Source organism: Scatophagus argus, chromosome 10 (genome assembly GCF_020382885.2).
Source record: "Scatophagus argus isolate fScaArg1 chromosome 10, fScaArg1.pri, whole genome shotgun sequence".
Classification (NCBI taxonomy): domain Eukaryota; kingdom Metazoa; phylum Chordata; class Actinopteri; family Scatophagidae; genus Scatophagus; species Scatophagus argus.
Window position 1 is genome coordinate 16,884,085 of NC_058502.1, and position 20,376 is coordinate 16,904,460.

The 20,376-nt window shown below is 40.1% G+C and overlaps 1 protein-coding gene across 2 annotated transcripts in view; it reads left to right on the top strand.

The window, feature by feature from the left end:
• Nucleotides 1-1,183: 1,183 nt before the first annotated feature.
• zmp:0000000755 (phosphofurin acidic cluster sorting protein 2) overlaps nucleotides 1,184-20,376 on the top strand; it is a 43,419-nt gene continuing 24,226 nt past the window's right edge. Inside the window, exons 1-2 of one of the 2 annotated variants that reach the window (XM_046401358.1) lie at nucleotides 1,184-1,592; nucleotides 19,336-19,423. In XM_046401358.1, the coding sequence (XP_046257314.1) occupies nucleotides 1,387-1,592; nucleotides 19,336-19,423 (294 nt within the window). In that variant the 5' untranslated portion in view covers nucleotides 1,184-1,386. The remainder of the gene's footprint in view (nucleotides 1,593-19,335; nucleotides 19,424-20,376) is intronic. The other variant, XM_046401357.1, reaches the window with a different exon arrangement.

Genomic DNA, 20,376 nt, shown 5'->3' on the forward strand with positions numbered 1-20,376 from the left:
ATTTCACCTTTGTGTGTCTATGTGAGCTGTGGCACATGCCATGCTCTACTGAAACTCTAAACAAACAACTGAAAAGGTCTACGAAGCAATGGTGAACCTGCTAACAATCATTACTGATAAGGGAGAATGTTTTGCTAAAATGATGCATTGTTTTCAGGTCAGACAACTGACTGTGCCAAACACAGTAACATTTGACAAAATCAGGAAGTATTTTTTTCTCCCAGTCAGTCACACACATTACACAACCCTCCTGAACATGTCAAGTCAAGTCAGCTTTATCTGAGCCCTTAGTCACTGTTTCAGTCAATGGGTTTCACAACATGAGAACAATGCCAGAATTAAGTACCAAGTGTCATTATGTGACTGCAGACTGATGACAAATTGTGAATAATGTGGAATTTTTGCCAAAGTAGGTCTGCCCACTTGAAGATATACTGTGAAACCAGTTTTCAATGATCAGATATTTATGTTTACTTACACTAATTCATATTTCAGAATTTCTTATGAATGTGTAATGTTGTTATCTAAATATCTCCTACTAACAGTTAGGTCTTGTTTGTCTACTTTTTGACTAACCTACACTGCTGTAATGTGATACTGGATGCTTGAATTTCCCTCGGGATCAATAAAGTATCTGTCTGTCTATCGATCATGTTAAAGGGTTTTTAAAATTATCGATGTATAATGTACCTACTAACCAACCAATAAAAAAATTCTGACTTGAAGTGACAAAGTCCTTGATTACAATAAAAGATTTGAAGAGCATGTGCAATATATTTCCGCCACAGTGTGTTCTAACCTCTCCAACAGTGAGTATTTTCAGCTATATTAATTTGAAACGAAATGCAGGGAGGAACAAGAGCAATATAGCACACTCAGTCACAATTTTAAATCTTCTCCATATTTAAGTGATACAGCCTATCTTTATTCGGGAATTTCTGTCTGAAATGGGGATCGTTTAACATAGCATTTCTGGATAAACAAATTTGATTAGATTATTTAACGCCTATAACTTACAGAGCCTACAAACATTTTGATGGAAGAGTGGAGATGTATACGCTAAAAAAAAGCTAACGACCCTCTAATTACAGTGTCTATAATAGTTACTCCTTAATGCTTTTCCTGTCATGAAGGTGTCCCGTAACTTCACAGGAAAACATGTAGGGGCAGCATGTTTTGACGCTCAGTTGACGGTAAAGATGTCCCACCCTAAAAGCAGGGACGTGCTGCCCCCTATCAGTTGTGACATGCCCCGCCCCGCCTATCATCATCTCCAGTCAGTGTAGAGGAGCTGGGAGTCAGGAGCAGGAGCAGGCAGCAAAGAGTTCAGCGGCTCCCGCGTTCGTCCGACACTTAGCTAGAGCTGCTCCCCTGGCAGTGGAGGTGATGATGGCGGCGGCTGTAGAGAGAGGAGGCGTGCGGGCCGCTTTCCTGAACCAGAGCAGCGGTGGCGGTGGTGGACCGGCACCGACAACCCTCCCGACCGGAGCGTTAGCCGGGGCTGTGGTGTTGGGCTCCGGCAGCATGCCTGTACCTATGAACCTCTTTGCGACCTGGGAGATAGATCGATCATCCCCAAGCTGCGTTCCGAGGTAACGTTAACATTGTTGTGTTAGCGTAAAATAACCACAAACCACAATGTTTACAATCATCGTGTAGCTTAATAAACACCGGGCTAGCATCGGACAAACAACGCCCTCCTCCACTGTGTCGTTCGGCGAGAGAGACGAGCTTCCACACATTTCCAAAACAGTGTTGGGTTGCTTACTAGCAAGCTAACTAGCGAGGTGGCTAATGCTAAAGCTACCTAGCAAATAGCACTGGTGGTCGAGTTCCTCTCATGTTTCGCACTGAAAGCATTTTACTTGAAATCCATTTTTACTCAATAAAGATGCAGTGTTCTAAAATGGCCAGTGCTGAGCTGTTTACTTTTCACTGATATCTTAGACGTGGTCTCACAGTGTGGAATTGTCCTAACAGTTGTTATACTCCATCTTACCACGACCGTTATGATAACTAGCCAGCGTTAACAAAAGTTGAGCTAACTAGTTTATCGGTGAGACGGGTTGCTTCTGTTCCTCTTCTGCCTTGTGGCTGTCACTACGGTGTCAAAGCTGTGCAGATATCACATTTTCCCTTTGTCCGTGTAGGCTTGTGCTTGAGCTGATTTACGGAATGCATGCCGCTTAATAGCAACGTAACTATAAAATACAATGGCATCAATGCAGTTCGTCTCACAAGGAGCAGGCATCATTTTCATCCTTTCAGCAGCCCTATGTATCGAGCTGTCCGAGAAAACAGGCAATTCGACGACTGGCGGAAACCCGCATTTATTTGTGCGTTGATGTGTTGCGGACTGTTAATGTTCACATATCCCCCCGTGTATCTCAGCGCTCGCTTACTGGTCTCACACGGCCATAATACCAGCACAAACACAACCGCTCAGTGTTGATACAGCAGCCGACACAAGGGGAGAGTCCACTGTTTTGGTTGTCACTTTTTTGTGTACCCATGCATATTAGCTCCCAGTCATCCGCATTGTTTTGTATTTCGATTACTTCATTTAATTTGGAGTATAGCAGTGATATTCAGTAATACCCTGCATTAGTATTCATCGTCAGTGAGCAGGCATTGCTGCCACCTGACCAGAAACCTCTCGGGAGCTGTGGGCACATTAATCAGCTTTGACCTAGATCTGTTCCACTCGTTGGGAGTGAAGTGGGCTTGTAAGGGGAGGGTTTCCTCCACAGTCGATGTGTGTGTGTGTTTTTGCTTGCTGCCTCTTTAGTGTGAGAGTAACCAAGTGTCAGTGGAATCATAGCGCCAGGAAAACATCGGATTTTGATTTATTTGTATTCTTTGGCTTAATTTACAGTGATGGTGTTTTGTCTGTGGCAACTCGGCTTGACTGGGAGCCAGCTAGAGAATGAACAGAGTTTGAAGTGACAGCATTTCTCTCTAGTTTGACAGCACACTACCCCTTTTATTGTAGTTCTATATCTGAAAGTATGATGCATTGCTTTTATTGTAGCTTTTGAAAAGACAGTTACTTTTCACAACCTTAATCTCACATCTCCCATGACAGAAATAATAAAATCATTGATATTTGTGATAGAGTGCTTGGAGGTTTCAGAGCTCTTCTCTCGGACACAAATAAATAAAACAGTGATGTTGTACAAGCAGCTACAAGAGCCATTTTCAGACATAAGCCTTGAGTAAGCATGCCTTGTCTGATAGCTGTATGCATTAAGTTTTAAGATTGCTGGCTAACAGAAAAAGTAGGAGGCATGTCTGTGCATTTGTACAGTGTGCCATACATGCCGCCTTTACTTCCCACATCTCTGCCTCCACACTATGTGGTTGCTTTTTAGTGGATGACATAAAGGGGCTGTATTAATGATGGATAAGGATGTGGATGATAATGGATTATTGATGAGCCATAGAGGAAAGGTTTACTAGTCATTCTTCAGCAGCTGCATAAGACCGCCTTAGCTGCTGCCTGACACAAGAGTAATCTGTTAGAAATGCGTTGAGTAGAAGTTATTGTAGGTAATTCTGTACAACACAGGTGTTTATTTAGAAGGAAGAGTTGGAATTTTTTGTTTAACATGGTTAGAGTCAGAGTTGTAGTTCTCACTGCATTTTGCAAAGTAATTTCCTAAGCCTGTTTCTGCAGTATGTGCCTTTAAACTAGATTAGTGTGAAAGGGCCTACATGGAGCCCAACCCAAAGCCTGTTTTGGGGATTCTGCCTTGGCATTCTTTCAGGGGTTGGGCCATTTTGTGTGCAGCTGTTAGCTCTTCTCCACTAGCCTTTAGCAAATGTGGGTGTCCAGCTAAGTGGCACGGATCACATGAGGGCATAAGACTGTTAGCAGTTGGCTTTGTTTGGTTTTTGTTATTGTTTTTAAATTGTGGTACTCTAAAACATCATACCCAGCTGGTGTTCATTAGGAAGAGGATGTATTTTAAAACACTGATCCACCTAAACCCTGCAGCCTTACTGAAAGCCATGCTTAGGGGAAAATATTTTATTCACAATGGAAAAATGTTGTCAGCTCTTACAGGCTGTCTCAGCATGGGACTGTGGGTGCTTACAGTTGTGCTGCTGTCACACCTATGGGGCACTAAAGGACTAGAATGCTAGGACGTGCTACCTTCATTTACTTTGCTTTTCTGTTCTTCTTGACTATTAGACACCATTTGGACAAGAATCCCAGTACTCTTCTCACTTGTTATTACTTGTTTATCATATCTAATTCAACCAGAATCTAGTGCATACAATTTTATCTGTGTGTGTGATTCAGTATTTGACTTTTTTCACCTGCCAGACTAGTGCTGTGGCAGCCCCATCCTTGGAACAGTTGGCTAAGTGTTGTTTTTATTCTAGCACTGCCTGCCAGTCTGCCACCCTTCAGTGTTTTTAATACCACATGGCATTAGTGTTTATTTCTTATTTCAGCTTATTTACCTGAGTTTTTAGTTCTTGTTTCTTGTGTTAACTGTCTTCTGAAGAAATTCAAAACATCTGGATAGTGTTCTGGGAGTAGAGAGGTTTTACTCTGCCTCTTCCCCCTGAACAAATTGCTGACCAATACTTGTGGTAATATTGCTGACTATGACAGCTAAGAGATAAAATGCACATGTCCTGAATCCTAAAACTGAAAAGTATGTATAAAAGCAAATTGTATCCATGCCATGCTTAATGCCAACTAAATGATTTCCAATGCTTTTCTGGCTAACATCTGTAGGCATGCGAAATGCATGCGAAATTTAAAGGTAGTTGAAAATGATTGATGATGAGTGCCTCTATGTTTAGGTATAGTTAAAGTGGCTTTGTTTACACATGTGTTCTTTCCCACTGTTCACAAACATGTGCGGATACAATGCTTTGAGGTGTACTGTACCCATGATTATATAGCAAAATAACTATTTTCTCATCAGACCAAAAGTGGAGAGAGTTGGTGTTTTGCAGTATATACTAGGAGTTAAGTGGTCTGCTCAGGAATCCAAATGGCCTGTCTTTATCTATGGCTAGGCATGCATTTGCTGAGGAATCATGTTTGCAGGAATGACACTAATGCAGAGGTCAGGATGGTGCAGTGTTTATCTAACAACAATAAAGTATGTCTTGCAGCTTCTGACCAACTTCAAAAAAATTTTACAACTTGGGATGAAAAGTTGTGTTCTTTACCTTGATCACTAACATGATGGGAGCAACCAAGCAGTTTAGTCATGTTTGCTAAGCAAGCTCACCAGATTTCACTGTTTCCAAAAGGGTTTGGAGGTCGTTATGATAGACAGCTGTTATCAATTTACAGGTTTGCAGAATAAACTTATTCTTATTTACTGAACTGAACTGAACTCTGAACGAATATCTGGAAATATTTTCGCATGACATTTTCAGAGAATGAATCTTTTCCCTCCAAATATGTGTCTGTCTTTCAAGTTTCGTTATCTGGGTTCAGAGAGGTAAAGTCGATATCTTTAGGGTTTTCCCACAAGCTGCGAAACAGCATTTTTCCTCTTTTCCTCTGACGTTTATCTCGAGTGAACAGACCATCCTTTTTTCTGCCTGTTTGATTCATTTGAGTCCCAAGATGACCTTATTCTCTGGTGAATGGCAGAGCCGTGTCTCGACAGTAATTATTGAGTGTTCTTTTCAGGCTCTGGTCAGATGCTTGTTTCTTCTGTCCCAGTTCTGTATGGTGAATCGAACCGATGTGTGCTGACTGCGTATGTCAGCAAATAAAGAAGGTAAACAAAAACAAACTCACACCTGGACTAGAGCAACATTATTATATCTTCTTTGTTCTAGGTCAGTGGAGATCTCTTTTACTGTGATGCACATGGCCATTTATTATATTCTGAAGATGAACTGCTTTCTCCAGTTTCATCCCTGGCCTTAATCTCTTTGATTTAATGTCTAATTCTCTGTATGTTCATTTTTAAAGTAAAGATCAAGTCATTAAATCAGGATGCAAATAAAAGAGGCCTGTCTGTCAGATAATATGAGCTTACTTTCTCCTTTCATCTCCTTGATAACTCTTTCATCTCAAGACTTGAATATTGTTTCTCATAGCAGGGGAGCTGCAGTAATCTGATTTCATAACAGGAAAAGATGGGCTGGTAATCTGATGCTGCACACAGACACTGTCTGCTTAATCCTCCGCTTCCTTCTGCAATCATAAACAAGGCACACCAGCCATCTCCAGTGCCCCCCAGAGCCATGCCACAATGAAAGCATTTGATAATTTAAGGGTAAGAGCTTGGGAAGGCACCCACCTCGTTGATAAATAATTTCTCTTAAAGAGATCAAACGCAGTGATGTGTTGCTGCAGCTAGAGGTAATAAGTCAAAGTAATGATATTGATTGTGGAAATTAGATTTGAATGCAATGGCATTTTGTCTGTTACCGTTATAAAGAATTAGAAAGTACATTTTTGGGACTATTTTGTCATTTTTGTAGGTCCTTCTTAAAGTGTGTTAATTGGTTCTGGAAACATTACTCGGTTCTATGATCCACCATGCTGTTCACACACTTTGCTAGCAGTAGACCAATCAGCACCTTCACTCCCCTCTTTTTCATGCTCACTCCCACTGCCTGAAATGTGTCAAACTTCTTTTGGTTTCCTTCCCTGTCTTCCTGGAGGAGGAGGAATTTCCTTGGGAAACGTTTCACATTCCTGGCAACTAGAGGGTTGCTGGTGCAGCTGAATCCAGGCTGCTTTGCCGTGTCCTCAGTAGCCTTTTGTATTCTGTTGTTGACCAACAACCTGCTCTCGGGCAGGGGGGTGACAAAAATTGAGCTGTGGATTGCTCACCCTGTTGAAAAGTTTTGCTGAACTGGCCCAGAGCTTTGAGTGAACGGGCATGTGCTAAATGCTTGCATTGAATTCTTCACAAAGGGAAGAAAGGTTTGTTTCCCCCTGCCTGGACCTCAGAATGTGAGAAAGGCCAGATACTTGTGTGGGTGGATACTGGGTTCTCTGCTAGCGAAGAGATCCAACTTCCTGATTCAACAAACCAGGCAAGGAAACTGTCCTCTGACACAGGGAGGATCCTTTCAAAATAAGCACATCAGGGACAATGTCTCTCAACTCGTATTTCTCTCTTGTTCTTTCTTTACTTATTTCCCACCTCTCCCCTTCAGGCATTTCCTGAGCCGTATGTGCCAGCAGCAACACAGAGACCATTATTGCAGATAGAAAACATGGTGATGATGGTGTGGATGGACGAGTGCACATGACAGACTATTTCAAAACATGTAGTAGTGTCATAATGACAGCTTGCACTGTGCTCCATTTTAGCACAGTGTGTTCTTGTAAGCAAAAGCAAGCTATGCATAGTTGTGTTTATCCCCTTGATTCAGATATTAGTGCAATCTTATTGCTGTGCTCATAAACCCAGTGGAGATGTTGCCCGTGTCTTGGCTAAATAATATCCTGAGAAATGGATTTTTGCCTTTGCTGTCTATCTGAAAACACAATAGTCCCTAGAGTGTCAGCTCTCTAATAACACTCATTTAGATGCCCTGCCAGCCAGCTTGTCTTTTAGAGAGATAAGTTAAACGCCGACGACTCATTTCTCACATTCGCATACATGCTGGTTGTGGAAAAACTTACAGAAAGGTCAGAGGAGAATGGGCTTCTGAATCTGTTGACCATCCAACAAGTAGTTCGGACAGATTATACTGGCCACTTAATGCTTATCCAAAAATCTAGAGAGGCTGGAGTTAATTTTTTGTCTTTAAGTGTGTTTCTCTCTGCCATGCTAGAAGCAAGCTGTCCATCTCTACAGCTCTTTTCACGTTGTATTTTTCAAAGCGTATTTGTTATTTATTAGTAATCACTGATGTTAAAATTACTACTGCATGGACACAGACAAAAGTGAGGTCTGCATATAGAAGCTCTGGAACAACTGGAGTGTGGATACATTCAGCACATTAGTTTCTTGGACATATTAAGCCAATGGAATTGAGTGGGACGAGTAGTCAGAAAGCACTGCCATTGTTCATTTAAAGTGATAGTGCCAAAATGGTATAAATATAAGCTTTAGTTGTTTAATCAGCGGCATTGGTGGATGTCACAGCAATAAATGCACATGTCAATGCACCATTAGTTCTTCTGGAAAGTTTGAGGATACCGTATTTGCTGATGCTGACCGATGACCATTGTACATTTACTGATTGCACAATTTCTAGTCCATAGAGGCCCTTCATTTTTCTTTCAGAATGTGTTGTCTACATTGCAGAAAATAGTTTTGAGTCAGAATGTGGAAGGGCATTTCTTCTGCTGCAGTGCTGCTTGCATCATTAACACTGACAACACACAACCTTGCGCTATAGTTTCTCCTAAAGCTATATTTTTTAATCTGTATGCCTCATGCAGGACACAGTAGAAAGATAATCACTCTTTGTCTTTGTTTACAGGCACATGAGGCTGAGGGTGTGAGGTCTATTTTTTGTAAGAACTCAGATCAATGTTGAGAGAAGTACAATAGATATGATCGTGATGGGTGCATGAGTTAAACAGCACATTACTCCTGTGTGATGCTTATCACGGGTCCTTTAGATGAAATGTCAGCACTGTGTAAGTTTGACTAAAAGGCAAATAATTTTTTTTCACTTTTACACCTCCTAACAAGGTGAATGGGATTAGGTACAATAAACAACAACAAATATGTTTTAATGTTTTAAACATGATTTTTGCAAAGATGTGATTCTGATATGTAAAAGCTTCCAGGGTCATCTATTTTCATCCTTGTCCAATCCAACCCATTCTTCAAGACTGAGCTGAACCACCTTAAGTGGTCTTCGAAAAGGCTTATATAAGCTCTGCAAGTCCATATGAATACTGGACTTGGACATAGTCTGCACATTTAAGTTATACATGTTGTTATGCTAAATATTTTGTAGGATTGTGTAAGAGCTACAGTGGAAACCTCAGTTATTCTGTTCAGTATTGAACGAAATTGTCATCATGTATTTGTACCCTTTGTATACTTACATTGATGCTGATACAGCATATTGATACAGATACTTGTTAGTGCTGCTGTAGGTAGTTGATAAATTGATTAGCTGAGCAACAGAAAATCATTCTCTAACTAGTTTGATAGCCGGTTAGTTCTTTCAGTTTAAGCAAAAATGTCAAACATTTGCTGGCACCAGATTCTTTATTGTAAGGATTTGTTGCTTTTCTTTGCATTTACCATAGTTAATGAAAAGTCTAAGAGTTTTTGACTGTGGATTGGACAAAAGAAACAATCTGAAGACATTGCTTTGAGCTCTGGAAAATTTATAATTCGTATCAATATTTTAATTGGTAACGAAAATGTGACAAGAGTCAACAGACAGAAATTTAGTACTAATTCTTTATACCTATGTCTGATTAAGGTCTTTATAGCCATCTCTGGCAACAAAGTTGCTGTTCTGCTGGTATTAAACTGACAGGAAACAGCCTTAGTATTTATAATGCTTCGTGGCTGTAGTAACCCTGTGATTAAATATCCATTCCTGTCATTTTTTCACACTTTTTGTTCCCATTAATTGTCTTCTTCTTTTAAGGTGTTTGTATTTTCCTGGTCAGTAGGCCAGACTGAGAGACTGATTTAAACAAGGCTTTGCTCTTGAGCTTTTGATCCTACTAGTAGACTCCAGGCAAAGGAATGTTCCAGACCATCCACCTTAACAGGATTTTAAAGCTCAGTCACGACTTTGTCAGAGGCTGGGACGCGCACAGGATTCACCTGTATCTGTTGGATTGGCTACTGTAGACTCATTTTGAAGTAACTGGATGCAGCAGGTATGGTCTTGAAGACCTGCCCTTATTAAGAGGTGATGTTCAATGAAATAAACAATAATATCATCATTATGTATGCTAGAGAGATATCATCTGTCATGTTACCTTCCGCCATGACATACTGCAGCTGATCTGTTCAAGGTGTCTTACTTTGGCTCTGGTTGCGCCTGTAAACATGCCATGTCTGCTCTGATCTTGTCTTGCATGGCCACTACAAACAGGGCCCTGCTGACCTCATCAGTTTGTGTTCAAAGCTGAACAAAAGAGCTGTTTAGCACTGCAAAAACTGCAACAGAGGATGATAGCTATTTACTAAGTCCCTGGAAATGATTGTCAGATTACTGAAGTATGACTGCAGCATGGGGTTTAATTAGCATCAAAGAGGCTGAAGAGTTGAGAGCAGAGCAACAAGAAGTCAGATGGACCTCAGTGGAGAAAACTATTTTTTTCTTCTGCCCCGTATTTCATTCAGAGAAAAGCAATCTACCAAACCACCCACACACCAAGAGCATACTGGTCAAGCTGCTGATTGACTCAGCGGATATAAATCTTTGTTCAAACGGGAAAGCACTAGCTTAAATCACCAAATAGAAACAAAATCTGGCACAGAGCACCAATGAAGTAGCCCTGTGCAGTATTACATAAAAAGTGCTGGTAATCCCAGAAACAGTCAGATTGTATCACAGCTCTGGGAGCCTCATGACCACAGAGTTCACAAAGACCACATTACAGAGTATTATGACAGATATGATTGCAGCTATTACAGCCTCTTCTCTCACATTCTCAGAAATGACCAGTTTATCTGCTGCCCAATCTGTTTTTCTGTTCATGATGTCCCTCAGGTGGTTGTTTCATACCTGACTGGTGGCACCTGTCCTGCCCTTTGCTTACAGCACATCACTGCATTGCAACTCATGTCTCATAGGCACCTGTTGACTCATCAAAGCTAAAATCCTTCCTAGCAGTGACTTAATGCAAACTACATGCTAAATAAATGATGTTTGAAAAAAAAATGGGCAGTGCTGTGTTTGCATCTTGATTACCAGTGAATCCAGTTTTCTACTATTCTCACCAATTCTCAACAATAATAATTTCTTCAAAACTAAGTTTAGTCACAGTTTAATGCCTTTGGCCCCTTAGCGGTTCATGATCGGGCTGGTATAATTCTTTTATTATGTTTAAACCCTTGTATTACTTTTTTGTTTAGCTAAGCGATCTGCCTTTGTAAGATTTGAATTGTAAAAAAAAGTGCTGAAAATAGACCATTATGGGTTTGAAATCTGTGTGTAGAATTTGCTTGTTCTTCCTGTGTCTGTGTGTGTTTCCTTGTGGGTGCTCAAGTTTCCTCCAACAATCCAGAGATATGCGAGATTGGTGCATGAGGTTTGACTAGGAAGTTGTACATGTAGCCACAGTTCGGCTAAAATATGACTGTTGAAATACAGTGAGCATACAGATGGAACGTGGAGGCTTTTTTAGTGCATAGAAGAATTTCCAATAAGAAACACCTCCCACCTTCTGGATTATGCTACAGTTTAACAATTTAACAAGGTTTCGTTGGGTATTTTAGTTTCTACTACGATAAATACCTGGAATTTATAATTAACAGTAATACAGGATGGGTATGCTGCATACAGCTACCTGTGTGTTTGATGTTCAAAAGATCTGCCTCTTTTTGTAGGGGCTTTCTCTAGCTTAATCACATGACCTCTGAAGCTGCCATCTCAATGCAAAATATTTTGTATTGTGTTTTTGATTGATGAGTGCACACCATCTGCTGTTTTGCATCAAGAGAATTATGATCTATACAAGATTAAAGGATATAGTTGTACTTTCTGTCTCGATGCTGACCTCTGACATTCAGCAATGTGTTGACTTCAGAATATCTAGGCAGTCACGTCTCGGCCTCATCAAGCCTTTGGCCTTGCAAACATTTTTGACACAGTCTAAGCCTGTTGGATTTCAGACTATTTTTTTTCTGTTTTCTACCTTTTGAATTCTGTTCCTGTTGTTGCCATTAACTTGTCTCTCAAACAGAAGCAGTCACAGAAATCAGGCTTTGCCAAATTAACAGCTTCCTCTTGTTCTCTTTGTGTACCCTGGTTACAGCCTCTTCCTCCTCTTTCACTGTGGCCTTGAGAAGATTTCATTCAGGGAATTAAAGCCCAACCAGCATATGGCCATCTGGCACACATAACCTGATATTTGGGGGCTAAAATAGCTTTTGCATGCAAGCCTAAGTGCAGGCTAAGCTCTTATGGCACATCCTACTGTGTGAACTTGTTAAAACCAATCAATCAGTCTTCTGAATTAGTCTTCATCGCTTTTGATGAAATTAGTTTGGCTGTATAAACATTACCTACCATTATTGCCCTTACTGCTTCTCTGTTCTGTCTCCAGCCAAAGTGCTTTGCAATCTTCCTTGCTTTCTGTCAATTTCAAACCAAAAACGTAGAAAGGTCTAATTTATTAAAGAAGATTTACGTGGGTGGTGTGGGTATGGATTTGAGAATGCAGCTTTGTTTTATGTTTTTTTCTCTTTGTTTGCAATTTGATTGAATGCCTATAAATAAAATATAAGAGAAAAGTGGGGGAAAAAAAACTTAGGGGAGTGAAATATTCAGAAGAAGAAGCTTTTAGACAGGCGTACCCTTTATTTGGACTAAATTATACAACTAGACATGAACAAGTAATAGTGTTATGTAAGAACAAAGTACGATGGCATTCCTGAGCCATGGCTTTAACTTCACAGAAAGGGGTTTTTCTTTCAGTCCCCCTCATACAAACCAGTACCATACACTGCTTCCTTAATAATTCCATGCAGAGCATTGTGTTCAGGCATACTTTATTAAAAGAATGTGACTGCATTCACATCTCAGACAGAGGATAGGAGAAATAGCACATTGAAAGCAGTAAAAGCATGACTTGAAGCCTTTTTTCCCCCAAGCTTGGAAGCCCCCCAGCACATACCTAACATACACAGTGTCTTTTTTCAGTCAGCCCTCTGTTACATCAGTCATCCTCCATCCTCCACTTCCCCCTGCTTTGTGCCTCTGACAATTGCTGTGCAGTGATCCGAGGGCATGGAACTGGCAAAACATCAACCAGAACGCTGACCAGGGGAAAAGAATTACAAAAGTGTGTTTTTGTTTAGGCAGCATATCATTCAATTCAGAGTGTTCGTTCGCGTCTCTCTTGGTGCTGTGTGTATTTGTTTGTGGTCTGTGAGACCCACGTCCATAGTGGCATGATAAGCTTTTTTATGGCCCCATAAATGTTAAGATGTTTTTAGGAGTAGGGAGATAAGAACAGTTTGATTGCCACTAATTGTTCAGTCCCTCTAACTGAGACAAATGAGAACATAAGCAATGGTAAAACATGACATTTTGTGTAAGCAGCCATATCTCATCTCAACATAGGATTCTTTTTGTTTTTGTATCTATTGCCATTGTAACCTTTGTCTCTTTGTAGGCTCTAAAACTTCATGGTGTTACAAGTTATTTGAGATGCTGTAGTCTCTAAAGTGGTCCCAAAATAGCATAGCGATAGTAGCCACACTTACACACCCATATCTTGGACTAATGGCTTTGACGGATGCTGCTGAAGGCAGGATTTGCGTTTGTTGACACCATTTCAGACAAGAAACACCTTTTAGTGATGTTGTCATACCCATGTCATGTCTGAAGCATTTCTAACATCGTAAACCAGACTTTCTGAAATAATTCTTCCTCATAGTATTGCTAGTCGAGTTGTAGCTAACATAAGGCATTTGTGATATGAAGAAAGATTTGCATCTTGCTTTGTTAGAACTTTTCAAAAACAAAGAATCAACAGAGGGAAACTCTATTCTCAGTGTTCTTGCCTTCAGTTATTCCCGATACACTTCGTGTCACATCCTCTCAAAACTGATGCTGATGCCAAGTGCCTGGGGAGTTAATTTCAGATTTGGGCTTTACATTTTTGATTTTTTTTTTAATACCTTTCTGATGTATATGTAATATAAACTGTCTCCTGACAAAAGCGGTCTCCAGACCAGACATATCATTTTACCAAAGACCCAAAGTCAAAGCAGCGAGCGACTGAAGTTCTCTTTGAAACTTGACTTCAGAGAAACCAATGTGCGTGTGTGTTCTAGAAAGCTAACCTGACACAGGTAGGCTGAGGTCACAAAGGGGCTAACGAAAAGGATTATTCACATAATGTGTCCCTAGGCTTTGCTCCCTGGCTTTGACCCTGCTGTCCACCTTTAATCCACCTCACCCAATTGATTGGGTTTCGTCTGATGTTCCAGTATTGCTTCAATTCAGGTGAACTAAGTTATTTAATCTCCGCTGGCAGGGAGAGAGGGGCTTGGCCAAGACATGGCAACATGACTGTTTCCTTGTAACGTGCGTGATTTTGTTATAGGTGGTGATTTAGTGTAGATGCACATTTCTGTCGTACTTAGCCTCTGTTGGTCACTGGTGACTCAGTTTACCTAAAAAGCTTCATACTTGTAAGTAATTAAGTGTTAAAGTTGAGCTTAAATGGAACTGTGAAAGCTTGAAATGTTTGTTACTTTTTCCCCTGAAGCATTCTTGTTATTACTGAAGTGAAAGTGGATGAAGCAACCAAGATAAGATAATGCACTGTGCCATATAGCTCACAGTCACACACCTCTTATCTACAACCAAATATTTGACCATGACTGTTTGAGTGTATTGCCTGATAAGCTGTTTTATTTGTCCAGGACAGATAGACGTGAAAGGATTCAAGCTTAGCCGCAGACAGACCGTCTTTTAAAGCACAGAGATCTCAGCAGTAGCTGTCAGTTTCTTTTCCATCTAATAACATCTAAAAATGCCGATCTGTTTCGGGTTTAAAACATTGTTGCACCATAAGGTACACCTGCTACCCGTTCATTGAAAGTCCTGGTTTTTATCTTTTAATTAGAGCTTTATGTTGTCATGCCTTTTTTCCATGTGAGATACAGTAGTCATGGCTGCGGAACTGTTTCTGTTGTCAGTTCAACTAAAGAGCTTTTGGTGCAGATTTATAGGCTTTCCCTGTAAATAAGGTTGGTTGTCTAAGCTTTTCTCCTCACTTCACACAAAACGAATCATTTGCCACCTCCATCCTTTTGATTGCCTAAGTAATGTGTCTCTGGGAACACTGTGTAATCTAAAAGAGGGAAATGGCCTCGTAATCTAATGGCCTTACTTACCTTCAGGAGTCAGCAGTTAGTGATTGTACAGCGAGTGACTTGGAGATGCTAATGGGCTTAGATGGAGCAGTACTACTCATGCTGCTGTGAGTAATGCCGTATAGGCTAAACCTGTTTGCTGCAAAGTGCTCAGGCCCCTACTAGTCACCATTTATCAGAGCAGTCAATAACTGTTCATTTTGAGAGATGTCCCACTACTGGCAGTTGTTTTATATGTTCACGTCAATAATGGAAGATGTCATCTAGGAAAAGATATGCGCGTTTCCAATAATTAGCCTGCAGCACGACATGATTCTGATTCCTGCACTGCCTTAGGGTCGATTTGGTCTCTTTGACACAATTTGAGTGATACTTTATTATTCCCCTCACAGTGTTCAAGGTTAACATTGAGTGTGGACATTTTAAAAATCACACTTTGGCTCAAAAGTGAAACAAACGTTATTAAAGAGCTGAAATTATAGATGAAATAATCTTCGAGACAATCGACAGAAAATTAAACTGTTATAATAATGAATTAATTAATCAAGGCATTTATAAACCAATCTCAGATGTGAGGATTTTTTGCGTTTATCTGGTTTATGTAATTGTTGACGGAAAACAATTATTTTGAAGACAAAAGAAGACATGAAGACTGTAGTTTGGGATTTGTTGCAGACTTTGTGACACTTTATAAGACCTAGACACAAAAATAGTTTAAACTAAAGCAATAATTGATAGATTGTCAGTTATCATAGAGTCCTGTGTTTGTGTCTGAAAACATTTCAGAAAGGCTTCATAGATGCAGATACTCAAACTTGGATTATCTTTTAACCATGTGTACAGGAACATGACTGATGATGGGTATTTTCACTGTAGCTGAAACAAATGCAGACTGATGCAACAGTAGTGCAATATGTTCTACCACCAAGAAGGTTAAAATTTGTTATTTAAACAATTTAATTTCGGTAGTAGTTTCTCCACCCTTGTCAATGTGCCCTGACCTCTAAGTCTCATCTAAACTAGAAAAAAAAATCAGGAGAGAAGCTTGTATAGGAGGATCACTAAAAACAGTCTACAGCAATGATGACCCAGTGAGAAGAGTTTGGCAGGCAATGTGTTGACGAATGAGCGCATGCGCTGAAAATGAAAGAGGGATTTCCCCCTCGGGCTCTTATCAGTTGGAAAACAGACAGAAAATGTATCATTTATCATTGCTTTCCACTGCCAGTTCACAGAAATATTGAACTGGAGTCTGCTGTATAGACTCTCCACCCACCCAGTCTTCTCTTCGGATTGATAACGCTGCTATGTTTCAGACTTATTTGGCACAGAGAGGTGTGCTGCGATCCCACCCCAGGCTCTCTCTGGGAATGTGGAAATGACATGCCAAAAATGGAGGATTAATGCATCTTTTGAGGGGTTTCTGCAAGTCCCTCTTTTGATCTTGAGTGCATGCCAAAGTCTGTTGAGAGGAGAGGCCATACCACAAATAACATCCCTCACCGCTATATTTCTGCAATCACAAACACACTATATCCATACCGACAATCCTTTCTAAAACTAGCTGATTTATCCTTGACCCAGTGTCTGCCTCTGCCAGGTCTTTTAGCACAATGATTAGTGCTGTTGTGTGACACCTGGTCTGTCGCTGTAGTCACCGATTGGGTAGCAAAGTGAACTGGCACTGGGTAGGAGCACAGGGACGGACTGGCACCAGGCCAGAACAGATGGCCATGCGTTTCTCTTGCAGTACAACACAGTGTCAGGCAGGAGTGGGGATAACACCTCTGTCTAATAATAAAAAATCCCTGGTTCCTTAGGTGACCCCTTCAGTGGCTGCAGCCTTTTTAATTACATGTGAATCCCAGTCTACTGAGAGAGTAAAATGGGGGGGGTTAAACCATCAGTCCTGCATTCTGTCTCCCTCCCTCCTGACTGAAAGCTGTGGTTGACTGGTGACTCATCCCCACCATAAGGCGAGCTGGATCCACAAGGTTTAACATTTAATTACTCTGACCCTAAATAGATTTGCATTTGTTATTATAATACACATTAGGTAACTAAGGTAATCGTGCAGCAAAGTGGATTGACAATTTACTCCAAATGGTTCCAGTAACGTGTCATAGAATTACGTTGTCACCTGTTTTGGCCAAAGGGAGATCATTTATTTTGTCATCATTAAAGGTATGTCCTATTGGCTGCTGGGATACACCTCTCTTGGGATCTAATGACCTTTGGCTCGCTTCTTTCCTCTTTTTTTTATGCTGTTAATTTTGTCAATGAAAACCCTGAACAAATCAATGTCCTTTTTAGTAATGATGAAATAACTACATCTCTGCAAAACAGCACTGGATTAAAATGTAGTATACAACTGGACTACGTCTGGTCAGTTTGTGAAAATGTGGCCGGTTTGTTACATGATTAATAATATTTGTTCTTTAAGTTTCCAGAAGAAGCAGATCGCATGATGTGGTTATGGTACATTTTAGATTAAAAATAAGGTTATAAATGGATTTGGAACAACAGTACTTTCTGTTCATATTTTGGGATGTTTGATTTGAAAGAGAACACATTTTAATTGTAATAACTATTCTAATTATCTGTTAACACATTCTGTTCTTATCTGTTTGTGCCTACAGAGTCACTCTTTATTGAGTGTTGTGTCAGAGTGATTGTTCTCTGTGGTTCTTTGTACATGAAGAGCTGTTTCCTCTCCTCCCCTTCCATATGCAGCTCTAATGTGAGCCTTAAAACTTCCTTAAGTAAATCAATTTTCTTCCCCACATATAATAATTACAGTAATATCAGTAGTACAAGTAAATAAAACCACAAGTTTGATAGCTTGTGTCACTAGTGATGTAGTAGAAAACAGCTTGCATCAATCAATTTTGAATGTGCAATGACCAGCGGGGAAGTGCATTGGTAGGACCAATCAGGTAGCGTTGTCATTTGGTCCTACAGCCCAGGCAAAAAGGTAGTGAATCTGGAATTTAAAACCAAAAGATAATAATGTAACTTTGTATTATTTTTCAAGAGGAAAGAGGCCACAAAAATTACATATAAATGAAAACCCATTGATTGACCAGTATCATTTTTTGTAAACCAAACTGTGCTCACCCGTCTGTAAAGATGTTAAATAACACATCGCTAAGACATGCTGAATAATAACAAATCATTCCCCCCCACCACCACCACACCAGTGCCTTGAAAGAGATCATCTGTGGTGATTAACAATAATGTCTGACCGATTAAACATTATGTTTGTGTGCAAGTTTCCTTTTAACCTTTTAATTTTTTTTGAAGACAGATTAAAGTATGCAAAAAATTACATATGCACAGACCCTTGTGTCTTCTTTATTCCCCTCAGTATTCATTTCTACGCAGTCCACGGCATTGTTGTAGTCTCTAACAACACAATTTCTTTTTTACTTCAAAATGATTCGCCTTTGTGAATCATACTTGCCTAGCAGGGAGTGCCTGAATGAAGTCAGTGAGTGTTGCTGAGTGGCTATCAAGGAAAGTGGGTGACTGGATAGCTTTTTGTTTGCTTTGTCTTTCCTCCTTCCCCTTGACTCTGGCTCAGACTGATCACAATTTAATCCAGCAGGGCTGGTGGGAAAAGTGGGTCAAGAGGAAGTTTTAGCGAACTTGGCATGGCAGATGTTGACTTTTTTTGAACTTGTGTCTGCATCTAACCTTTTTGTTTTACAAGAAAGGCCTGACCTGTCACCATGTGGACCCCCTGACATAAATGTGTGTTTATTGGACCGTACTTGTCTTCTTCAGGAAAAAGCCTAGTTTGCCAGTCACAAATGTTTTTAACTTCTTTTAGAGGCGTATGTATATATATGTTTCTGACTTGTTTTATTTATTTATGAACAGGTGGCACTGAGTCTTGAAAGCCTCTGTGTTTAACGTTTCAGTGTGTGGCAGCATGCTGAAACAAGGTTGACTGAAGGCATTTCACTGCACTGTGGCTTGTCAATTTCCATGAAGAATTCGCCCATGAAGCTGACAATAGGAATCCTGATTTACAAGCACATTTAGTCTCAGCAAGTTGTAGATTTTTCCTTGATGACAACGAGCTAAGTAGAATAGGATTTGGTTGTTAAGTTGCCTTTGTCTTTACAGTAACAGATGATTATCATACATTTTTGTCATACCTTGAGACCACAGAAAGAATAAAGACATGAGCAGAAATAAAATGTGACAGCAGTGAGTGTTGATTTGTCTGCCATCCTCTTCATCCCCAGATGATACAGCATGTCATGAAGGTGTGCTCACACTGTGTTAATCATGCCACTGATCTCTTTCTTTTCCCCTCCTCCTCTCTTCTTCTTTCTCCTCTCCTCAGACTCTGCAGCCTCACGCTGAAAAAGCTGGTCGTCCTTAAAGAACTGGACAAAGAGCTGAACTCCCTGTCTATAGCAGTCAAAATACAGGTGGGTGGGTCAATCTACCGTGTGCAATGGGAGTAGCAAGCTCAATTGCAAAACATTTGATAGCAGTGTGTCACCGTCTTGAGTCTGTGGCTCACTGTTTCTCAATTCTTTGTCCGGGGCTGTGTTCTGTTGAATAGAATCACACGGCTTAGACGATGATAAGACATGGTACTAATCCTGCTGCTTGATAAAAAACCCCCCTGAGCTGCTCTGGAGAAGCTCTGGTGAGTCATATCCAGGCAGGTGCTTTAAATGGCAAACTAGCATTACGACTCTAAGCAGGCGCATTAGTACCATAAGACGGATTGTACATCTTACATTGATTGCTAATGCATTTCTGTGACAAGTGTTCAGTTCTAACATGTGTGGCTTAGTATCATGGTACGAGTTAAATCATTTATTGATTTTATTTTTATGTCATCAAATTTTAAAAGTCTTTTACTTAGGTATCGCAGAATCTGTATAATTTAAGCCAAAAACCAGTCGTTGTAAGTGGAATTAAAATACAGTACCAAGGTGTAAGAAAAGCCCAGTTAATTTTACAGGGACTGTAGCTTTGCTGCATAAACAAGCTAGAGAGATGATAGCTGCGATATGTTTTGTTTTTTCTCCTTTTTGTCTCTTGAGCAACACAAAATTGTTGAGCAATCACCTCATCGTTTATATGGAATGTAAAAATTCCTAGAACACAGAGTGAACTGTGTGGAAGGGCAGGATGACAATAATCTTCCTGAGAATATTGTTTTGTTTTTTTGACCGACATATTGTTGGCAAGAGTCAGAGAGGTTGTTTTATCTTGTGAATGTCCCACCCCATTAGTGTTCACATGCATATTTGTGTGTTTTTTTGTTTTCTGTGTTTCTTGTATGGGAGTCAGAAAAGGAAAAGAAATTTAAGTATTTGAGAAAACTCAAATAAAGTGATTTTATATATATATATATATATATATATAT